The sequence below is a fragment of the Sus scrofa genome, chromosome 5, assembly GCF_054392235.1.
Source record: "Sus scrofa isolate SSC_HxYL_T2T_F1_AM1 chromosome 5, Sscrofa_HxYL_maternal_Yorkshire_Landrace_v2.0, whole genome shotgun sequence".
In the NCBI taxonomy this organism is placed as follows: domain Eukaryota; kingdom Metazoa; phylum Chordata; class Mammalia; order Artiodactyla; family Suidae; genus Sus; species Sus scrofa.
This window is the reverse complement of record NC_139387.1, coordinates 7,366,169-7,376,689: the sequence shown is the minus strand read 5'-3', so window position 1 is coordinate 7,376,689 and position 10,521 is coordinate 7,366,169. Positions and strand designations below refer to the sequence as shown.

General features: G+C 44.9%; 1 protein-coding gene across 2 annotated transcripts in view; it reads left to right on the top strand.

The window, feature by feature from the left end:
* Positions 1-1,030: 1,030 nt before the first annotated feature.
* EP300 (E1A binding protein p300) overlaps positions 1,031-10,521 on the top strand; it is an 83,138-nt gene continuing 73,647 nt past the window's right edge. The window contains exons 1-2 of one of the 2 annotated variants that reach the window (XM_084955173.1): positions 1,031-1,170; positions 1,871-2,373. In XM_084955173.1, the coding sequence (XP_084811299.1) occupies positions 2,280-2,373 (94 nt within the window). In that variant the 5' untranslated portion in view covers positions 1,031-1,170; positions 1,871-2,279. Of the gene's footprint in view, positions 1,171-1,864; positions 2,374-10,521 lie in introns of those variants that run through there. The other variant, XR_014802951.1, reaches the window with a different exon arrangement.

Below are 10,521 nucleotides of genomic sequence, written 5' to 3'. Positions count from 1 at the left end.
TGCACAACAGTTGTCACACATACATTTTATTTATATTCAAGCATTTTCCTCCATCATTACTTCTTTTTCTGCTTTTTTCCCTCCTTACATTACCTTAAGCACAGTATGTTTCTGCTTCTTTCCCCATACATTATCTTTAAGGCACTGCCTAAACGTGTTTGTTGTTGTTTCAAGCTGGTTTTTGAGAGTGGGTTAAAAGAAACACCCTAAAATGTCTTCAGGTCCAGGACGTGTTCAGAAAATAATTCAAGGCTCCTTTGGTTAGAGTGCTACCTGGTAGGGGCGTGTGTCCACGTGGTGAGCAAGAAATAATTTGGATCTGGTCTTAAAACATCTTCTCGCTGCTGTGATTTTTGTTTCCTGATTATCAAAATAATGTATGTTCACTGGCAAAAAAAACTGGAAAGTTAGGGGGAAAAGGAAACAACAACTCGTAATCGGCGTGGTTTTTGGATATGAGCTTTTCCCTTTGGTTAAGAGATGGAGAAGAACGCACTGTCTCTGGCCCGGAATATCGAGCGGCAGGGTATCCTCTGCCTGCTAAATTCAACGGGGTTCGGAAGACCAGCCAGCTAAGGGCCCGGGGCGCAGGGCCATCCCCACGGCGCTCCTATTCCGCCACCTGTGCGGTGACTTGGCGCCTTCCCGGCGTAACTGCTGGGCTCCGTCACCCCCGGTTCCCACCGGGCTCCTACGCAGAGACCCAGCCCAGGCACCTTCCCTGGTAAGTGTCCACCGACTGAAAATAGATCCCAAGTCTGCCCCTGACCCCCCCCCACCTCAAAACCTCCCCTTTAAAGGGAGCCACCGGGTGACGCCGGGGGAGTTTGCGGAAGCGCCAACCGCGTTGGGGCCTTGGGCGGATCCCGTGATTGGAGCCGGCCCCGCCCCCGGATCCTCTTCCCCCATTGTGTGAGCCGCTAGGCCCGAGGCCCCGCCCCCTGCCACCTCCCTCCGGAGGCCCAACCCCTCCCCTTTTTTTCACCCCCCCCTTTGGCTCATTTCCGGCCGCCGCTGCTACCGCTAGCCTGTAAGGAGGATTCGGCAGAGGGAAGAAACAACAGCCGCCATCTTGTTTGTGTGCTAGGCTGGGGGGGAGAGAGGGCGAGAGGGAGCGGGCGAGAGTGGGCAAGCGGGACGCCGGGCTGAGTGCGAACTGCGAGAGCGAGAGTACGGAGGGGAGCCGGGCCGGAGAGAGGCGGCAGGGGCCGAGACAGTGGCAGGGGGCCCGGGGCGCACGGGCTGAGGCGACCCCCAGCCCCTCCCGCCCGCACACACCCCCACCGCGGCCCGGGAGCCGGGCCGGCGTCGACGCCTAGGGGGGACCATTACATAACCCCGCGCCCCGCGGCGCCTTCGCCCGCCGCCGAGGGCGGCCCCGAGCGGAGCCCCGGGGGGCGGGCGCTCCCGGCACCTGGTCGCCGGGGGTGGGGGCCGTAGCGGCGGCCGTATTTATTTATTTTCCGCGGGAGGGAAGAGCGAAAGAGGAGAGCGCGGCGCGAGGGGAAGCCGCCTGCGCCGCCCGCCAGAGCGGGGCCTCCTCGGTGGGCTTGGTGTCGGCGCGGGCGGCGCGGCTCGGCCCGGCCCCCTTGGCCCTCTGGGTCGGCGAGCTCCGGGCCCGGCGTCCTCGCCGCGCCTCCGCCGCCCGCCGCGCGATGTGAGGCGGCGGCGCCAGCCTGGCTCTCGGTTCGGGCGAGCTCTCTGCGGCCATTAGGGGCCGGTGCGGCGGCGGCGCGGAGCGCGGCGGCAGGAGGAGGGTTCGGAGGGTGGGGGCTCAGGTCCGGGAGGGGGCACCGGGAGGAGGTGAGTGTCTCTCGTCGCCTCCTCCTCTCCCCCCTTTTCGCCCCCGCCTCCTTGTGGCGATGAGAAGGAGGAGGACAGCGCCGAGGAGGAAGAAGCTGATGGCGGCGGCGGAGCTCCGAGAGACCTCGGCTGGGCAGGGGCCGGCCGTGGCGGGCCGGGGACTGCGCCTCTAGAGTCGCGAGTTCTCGGGAATTCGCCGCAGCGGACGCGCTCGGCGCATTTGTGTGCCTGTGCCCTCCTCCGGGCCTGGGCCCAGGCCCGGCCCCTCGCGCTCGCCCCTACCTTTTCTATCGAGTCCGCATCCCTCTTCAGCCACCGCGATCCGGCGAAGAGAAAAAGGAACTTCCCCCACCCCCTTCGGGGGCCGGCGGAGTCCCCCAAGCCCACCCCAGGGATCCGGGCGGGGACCCCGGGCTGAAGAAGAGATTTCCCGAGGATTCTCGTTTTCCTCGCCTGTATCTCCGAAAGAATTAAAAATGGCCGAGAATGTGGTGGAACCGGGGCCGCCTTCAGCCAAGCGGCCTAAACTCTCATCTCCGGCCCTCTCGGCGTCCGCCAGCGATGGCACAGGTTAGTCTTGGGAGCCCAGGCCTCCCACCTCCTCCTTGATCTTTTCTGCTCGCTGCACCTTTATTCGTCCATGTTTTCTTCCTCTCTTCCTACTTCTTTGCCTCTTGATTAATTTTAAAGGTGTTTGAATGAGCTGGTCGAAGGCGTCCAGTAGCCCAACCATTTTCTTTGCTTCCTAAAACATTCATTGCAACACTATGTCATATCGATGTGTGTTCTGGAATTAGAGCTCCTGAGTGGTGCTGTAGAAATGGCCTTTATTGTTGCTCCCATACAGTTTAATTTTGGAATTGCCAGTGCGTTTACATGTAAGGGTTTTTTATGCAGTTTGACTTTTAATTTCTTTTGTTGTTGTTGGTATATGAGAAATTGTCAATCTTTTCTTCTTAATCTCACTTGTCCTGTTTCCTTTCTACTCTTCAAGAATTTCTCTTTGCATAAGATTTTCTGTTGAGAATGGGTGTGTAAAAAGTCTTGGTTTTAATTATTTGTGTGTATGCGATCCAGGATTTTAAGTTTGACGTGAAGTTAAACGTCAAACCTGAAATTTAGCGTGAATTACTTTGCCTGCCATTGCTAGCTTTTTTTGCTTCCACTCCTTATTTGCTTTAAAAATCAATATGGAGCGCAGTTCATTTTATTTCTCTTATTTCTTTGGTGTAAGATCGAAATGTCTGAAATTCTGGGGTTTTGGGTTGGAAGAGAGTAGAGGCATTTTCTTTGCAGTTTGTAGTTACTTTCTCTTTGGGGAAGATTGAGGGGCATAACTGATTTTATGGAGTTATGTACTTGGCAATCAAGATTAGCAGTGAAAGAGCACCAATCATGAACTGCAAACATGAATTGATCACACAAAAGTTCAAAATGTACATTAAGGACGTTTCCTGTATGTGTATTCTTTTTACACTTTAAACATATATGGAGATTCAGATAACAGTTTAAAAGAGCTCTTCAAATTTTTTACTTGGTTGTGGACTGGCCCTTTGGTCAAGGAAGACTTCCATCTATTCCCTTGCGATTAGTTTGGTGCTATCCTGATGGCCACAGGCCTTCGCTTTTGCTCTCATAGTTGTTGGAGGTGCCAGGATAATGAAGACTAAGAATGGCTGACCATCTGACAGTCTACACGCTGTTCCCCTTACTACGGAGCATCTCTTTAACTCCCTGAGAGCAGGCTCAACGTCATCCCTCCATCTGCTATGGAGGGTGCATAATGGAGTTAAATGTACCCTTCGAGTTTGTAGAGAACTTGTAAAAGCATAGTTCTAAGTAGGCTTCATTTCTTAGAACTATGCTTGGGTGAAAATGTGAGGATATGGCAAATACTCTGGATTCTTTGGTTTTAGGAGAAAGTTGTATCATGAGCCTGAGGTAACCTGCAGTGGGACTTTTGCAGAGTCCGTCCACATTAGGCTTCTAGCATTGGCAATACATGAACTTTGATCTGTCTTCATTCCTTGCAGTGTCTGTAGTCTTGAGAAACTTTTTTTTAACCTGTTTTTTCTCGGAATTCTTACACATATTGAGTATGGTATTACTTTGCACTTAGTAAAATGCACTTAACTAAATGCAGAAGGATATTTAGATCATGTTTAGACGTGTTTTTCACCTGTAGGTTTTTGGTGGGTTTTAGTTTTTGTGTACTGTGGTAGTTGTTGCCTTTTTTTTTTTTTTTTTTTTGGTAATGTGGTATTGGATTTTACATTTGAGTTAGCTGGTGACTTGGGGTATTGTAGAGAATTCTTGTTAGATACATTATTTGATGACTCCTGATTTGAGCAGCTTTGTCTTGAAGTAGTACAAGTCCTGAGAGGGAAGCTGTGCTCGGTTGGGACTGTTCAGGTGCACTACTGCATTCTCCATATTTGATATGTGTACTTGGTAACTTTAGCTAATTCAGTTTGGTGGTGTCTCACCTGACTAATACACAGAAACTGTTTTGCTACTTGAAATATCTTTGAATAATTATAAGAGTCCTAAATGTATCAAGTGGGTTTTTATAATTAAAAAAAAAAGAACCTCAACACTGAGATTAACTCAGTCTTGGTTAACTCAGTCTAAGGGTTTATCTTAGTCTTGATTACTTTTCTCTAAGTTTTGTAGTGAACTTTGGTTTTGTTCCTCCTGTCCCTTTAAAATTCTGTCTACTCCAGGAATTATCTGGTATCCTGCAGTTTTTAATCCTAACCAGTCTGGATTTTTTGAAGGGGGAAAGAGGAGAATGGGTATTAAGAACATACTGTCCCCTTGTGAACTTAACTTCATGTTGGGCACCATTACATTTTGATTGGTTTTTGCATCCAGCACTTTGTAGTCAGTGTAAGTTTATAGGCAACTGTTAACAGAAATACTTTTAAACCTTACGTTTCAAACTTTTTAACTTCTACATTTTTACTTTTGAGTTGCCACCTAGATTTTTTTTTTTTTTATAAATGTCATTGTAAATCATTCCTTGGTACTTGATGATGCATTTTATCTAGAATTGTTCGGAATGATCTCCAGAAACTTTTTTTAAATGATTGAGGCTTGCAGGTTTTTTTAGTAGTGTAAGTGTACCTGCCAAGAATGTTTGCATGTGCCAGTTTTATAGGAAAGAAAATTGGAATCCACTTGGGTTGACATGCTAAAGCGTTCAAAACAAATTACATCTCAAATTTGGAATTTCTAAGGTTATCCACTGATGCAGAATAAAAATGATGTATTTAATTCTCAGAGTCTTCTAAAAAGTTTCCAGGTTGGTGATAATTGGAATTAAGTTTAAGTTTTACATGTTGAAATGGGGAGACTTAGAGCTTTTGTATCTTAACGTTCTGGTTTCAGTGTTTGCACTTGATCCATTAAAAACTTTATTTAACTTGGTGTTGTTAGGTCAAAACTGTTTGAGAAATCAAATGACTTTCTTCCTATCTCCTCCACTCCCTCATCCCACTCCCAGAATCATAAAGGCCATTTGTAAGTTTTTTGGTAAAGTTATTGACCGAAATAGTTAATAGGTAAATTCTGGAAATACTTCTTGACCCTATTTCTGATGATAGCCTGAGTGTTGGGAATGGTGAGGATGATATGTTGCCTTTGCTGCTCATTGGGCATGTTCTGTCACTGCTTTGTAAATACTTAATTCTATATGCACTGAAAGAACAGCCTTTGGAAGGAGAGGTGACAGCACTAGGATCTGGCGTATTAAAAAGAGTGAAAGATCTGGTCTTGGTACAGTTTTGTGGCCCTACTGTGTTGTATACTCATGTGTCCGCATTGGCTTGGATTTTATGCCTGTTTTCATTTTGAAGACCCTGGGCAGATGTATCTACATTCTGACCACTAGGTTAGTGTACACAGTAGAGAAGTGCCAAGGATTTTTTTTTTTTAATGTCAGCTTTACTTTCTCGAGACACCATTGTGTCTTAATGGTTTATCATCTGACCAGAATATTTTTGGTGGAGGTCATTTTTTTCTCAGCTTTTAAACCTGTGATATTATGTTTTAGTTTTATTTTTTGGTCGTGGGTGTTTACAGGAGAGTCGTACTTCTGAAGTTTTTTGAGTTATGGCTCTTTGGTCCAGTGAGGTATTCCTGACCTCAGTTTTAAATTAAATTGCCAAACATTTTACTAAGTGCCTTGAACTACAGTAATTGCTTATTCTCAAGGCTTTGTAAGTTCATTTACAGGGCTTCAAGAAAGCTATCTGTGGTTGATAGTGAGATAAGGTGACTTTTGTTAAGTTGTAAATCTTGTATGTGTTACAATAAGGGTGCCCTTTTCCAGCTGGAGTTCACATACTGTTGCAGAGGTAAGAAATGTGTTGGCATGTCCAGGGAATGACTGATGGTGGGGAGGAAAGGGTTTCTGCCCTGGGTTGCCTTTTAGCATTACCTTCTCTGTTTCACTTTGCTTTTTCTACCTTCTTCTGAGTCTGTTTTATAAGGGGGGGGGGTAAAACAAGAAGTTGAAAATTAATACATAGGGGTGTTTGTGAGGACATTAAGTTGTAGATAGGAAAGGAAAAAAGAGTAGGAAGAATGTTGCAGATACAAGTGGGAGTATAAAATGCTTCTTCCTGGTATATTTACAAAAACAATTCATGAGTTATTCTGCCAATTCATACACCCAACAATCAATGGGAAAATAAGACAACTTGTTCTGTGTGTTTTTGAGATTTTAGCGTTTCCTGCCTTGAGAATTTCTGAAGTTGAATTTTTTTTAGTGTGGCAAGCATTAGAGAAATTAATGGGCAGTTTGAAACTTAATTATGCCAAGTGTGAAAATATTTAAAACATTGGCTTTTGCAGACGATTTTTTTCCTGAGATGGATGGTAGTTTCCTTCTAAAATTTTTTTTTTTTTTTTTTTTTTTGGTCTTTTTGCTATTTCTTGGGCCGCTCCCGCGGCATATGGAGGTTCCCAGGCTAGGGGTTGAATCAGAGCTGCAGCCACCAGCCTACGCCAGAGCCACAGCAACGCAGGATCCGAGCCGCGTCTGCAACCTACACCACAGCTCACGGCAACGCCGGATCGTTAACCCACTGAGCAAGGGCAGGGACCGAACCCGCAACCTCATGGTTCCTAGTCGGATTCGTTAACCACTGCGCCACGACGGGAACTCCCGTCCTTCTAAAATTTTAATGGGAAAGATTTTTATTACTCAGTGCTCAAAAAATGTTTAAGAGTAAATATTAAGGCCCTAGGTCTCTTCCAAACAATTAGGATATTATTTGTTTTTTAGATGTAGGTCTTTTTTTAATAAATGGCCCAAATGGCAATTAGGAGTAATTTAGTTAAGCCTGAGTGTAAAATTTAACCTACCCCAAAAAATGAGTGGTTGAGAGAATGGGTTTTGGAGTCAGACTAGTAGGGTTCAGATCCCACACCTGCCTTTATTAATTGTGAACCTTGGGCCTGTTACTTAACCTCTCTGTCTCAGCTTCCTCACCTGTAGTACCCACCTTATAGGATTGTTGGGAGAATTAAGTGAGAATTCTCTTTGTTAAATGCTTAGCATAGTGCTTCTAGGCAGCTTTGTATGTGCTCATTAAGTGTAACTGTTTTTAACCTTACTGCTAAATATACCCTCAAAAAGCGGTAATGGATTTTTTTTTTTTTTTTTTTTTTGGTCTTTTTGCTATTTCGTGGGCCGCTTTTGCGGCATATGGAGGTTCCCAGGCTAGGGGTCGAATCGGAGCTATAGCTGCCAGCCTACGCCAGAGCCACAGCATCGCAGGATCCGAGCCGCGTCTGCGACCTTACAACCACAGCTCACGGCAACGCCGGATCGTTAACCCACTGAGCAAGGGCAGGGATCGAACCCGCAACCTCATCATTCCTAGTCGGATTCGTTAACCACTGCACCACGACGGGAACTCCATAATGGATTTTTTTAATGGATGTCCAGGTAGAGTGGGTAAAAAGAAAGCCAAGTGCATAAAGTTCAAAGAGTAGTCTTTATACCTAAGGCTTATGTTGCAATTAGCCTATACATTCATCTACTCAAAGATTTAAGTTTTTTGAGACTGTAAGTATATGGCAGCAGAGGTTATAAATAAGAATGAAAGGCTGTGTACTGTCACATGGTGAGTCTTGTATGTGTTAGTAATTGAAATGAAAATAAATGGATATTTAAGGCATAATGAGAAATCAGCAAATAGTTCTTATTGGAAATGCTCAAGGTAAGAATGGCTTTTTTTCTAAATTATCGTGTTGTTGAGCATTATTTTTTTATCTGGGTCTTAAAAGACTTATTTAAAGGAGGAGGAAAAGTAGAAGGAGCAGTGCATTGCTTTTCAAAATTTTTTGACCGCTCCCAAATAAGAACTGCATTTTATATGGAGAACCAGAGACCCTATCTCAGCAAGTGAGCAAACAATACTTACCCTACTTGCCTTACTACTTGTAATAGACTCTTATTTTTTATTGCATTTCATTTTTAAGTGTCACTTGTGACCTACCATATTGATTTCATGACCCATTATGGCTTCTTACAATCTGAAAAATACTAGTTTAAAATAGTTGACAAGCTACCAGTTGTGTTGGACCAGCATTTTCTGTATGCGGGGCATTTATCTTCAAAACAGGGAATCCAAACAAACATGGACCCTTCCTTCCTTGAGTTTATGATAAGGGGAGAACAACATTCAAGTCTGATGTCACCAGTTTTATATTTGGGGGTAGTACAGGGTACAGTAGGAGAAATGGGGGGACCTGACCTGTTGTTACTGTTACCCTGATGGCGGTCTTTGAGGAACTGCTTTCTGATCTTGGGATTTGAAGGATAGGGTTTCTAAGGGTAAACACAGGTTGAAAACAAGAGTATGGTTTCTCAGGGAATCTGTAAATTTCATCTGGCTGTGGGAAACAGCAAAAACTAGACCATAGAGGTGAGCAATGGGCCGGCCATTCATACATAACTTAGTGGAGTTACTGCTTGGTGTAGTTTAGACTTTCCATTTTAGCTCTTTTTTTTTTTTTTTTTTTTTTTTTGCTTAGGATTGAATCCAAGCTACAGCTGCCGGCCTACACCACAGCTCATGGCAGTGCCAGGTCCTTAACCCATTGAGCTAGGCCAGGGATCGAACCCAAATCTTCATGGATGCTAGTCGGATGCATTTCTGCTGTGCTACAGTGGGAACTCCCTCCATTTTAGCTATTTTAAATTTTTTTATTATAGTTGATTTACAGTGTTCTGTCAATTTCTGTTGTACAGCAGAGTGACCCGGTTTTGCATTTATATACATTTCACATTATCCTTCTTCATGTTCCATCCCAAGTGATTAGATATAATTGTGCTATACAGCAGAACATTTTAGCTCTTTTTTAGGGGGGGCGCACCTGCGGCATATGGAGGTTGCCAGGCTAGGGGTTGAATTGGAGCTGTAGCCTCCTGCCTACACCATAGCCACAGCAACACCAGATCTGAGCCATGTCTGGGACCTACACCACGACTCACGGCAACGCTGGATCCTTAATCCACTGAGCAAGGCCAGGGATCGAACCCAAAACCTCATGGTTCCTCATTGGATTCGTTTCCACTGTGCCATGACGGGCACTCCCCATTTTAGCTCTTTTAAATGGACAGAATTGTACCATAGAAGATTGGCTAAAGTGAGGAATGGTTTTAAAAGGAATAGGGGAAAATAGGCAGGGTGACAAGTGAGGTGGTTTTTTCAGAATACCGCCTGTGATGAGGGTAGCCTGGATTAGTAGATGGAAAGAAGCGAAAAGATATGAGAGGGTGTGAGTATTCCACAGAACTTGGTGAATGATTAGATGATTAGAGGAGTCAAGGGTAATTCCCAGGTTTCACGTTTGGGCAGCAGGATTGGCGAGGATGTTATTATTTATAAGACAGCAAACATGGGAAGACAAGTATTCATGTATGGATATGGATGGGGTGAGGGGTTGTAATGAGTTAAATTTTGGACATTTTAAAGTCACATGACTCTCCTGAATTGAGTAGTCACTGTTTCATTTTAGCCAACAAACATTGACTGCCAACCAAGTTTTAGGTATTTGGAATGTAAAGATGAATCAAGGTGCAGGGCCTTTTCTCAAAGCCTTTAGGATCTGGTGTAGTTGGTATACATGTCCACACAGTTTTCCTGTGAGTTTCTCAGAAAGGTTTTTCGAATATTCTAGATAAAGCTAGAGGATATGGATTATTTCTGATGGGGTGGGTTTTTGGAGTATCAGGGGCAAAAAAAACTTCATAGAGAAAATGTATTTGAATGAGGATGGGAGAGTATGACCTCCTTTTTCTTGGAAGAGAGAAAGTTGGAAAGGTATTTCAAGTAGAACAAATACAAGTGGTTTTTATGTGACTGAAACATAGACCATATGGTGGAGTTAAAGTCCTTTTATGAAAAGACAGAAGTATGTTAAGAAATTTGACATTCATCTCAATACCAGGGTAAAAATTTTAGAAGAGTGACGTGATCAGGAGTTCCTGCTGTGGTTCAGTGGAGACGAATCCCACTAGTATCCATGAGGATGTGGGTTTGATCCCTGGCCTTGCTCAGTGGGTCATTGATCACGGTGAGCTGTGGTGTAGGTTGCAGACCCGGCTCCGATCCCATGTTGCTGTGGCTGTGGTGTTCAGACTGGCAGCTGTAGCTCCAATTTCATACCCTGGCCTGGGATCTTCCATTTGCCGTGAGTGTG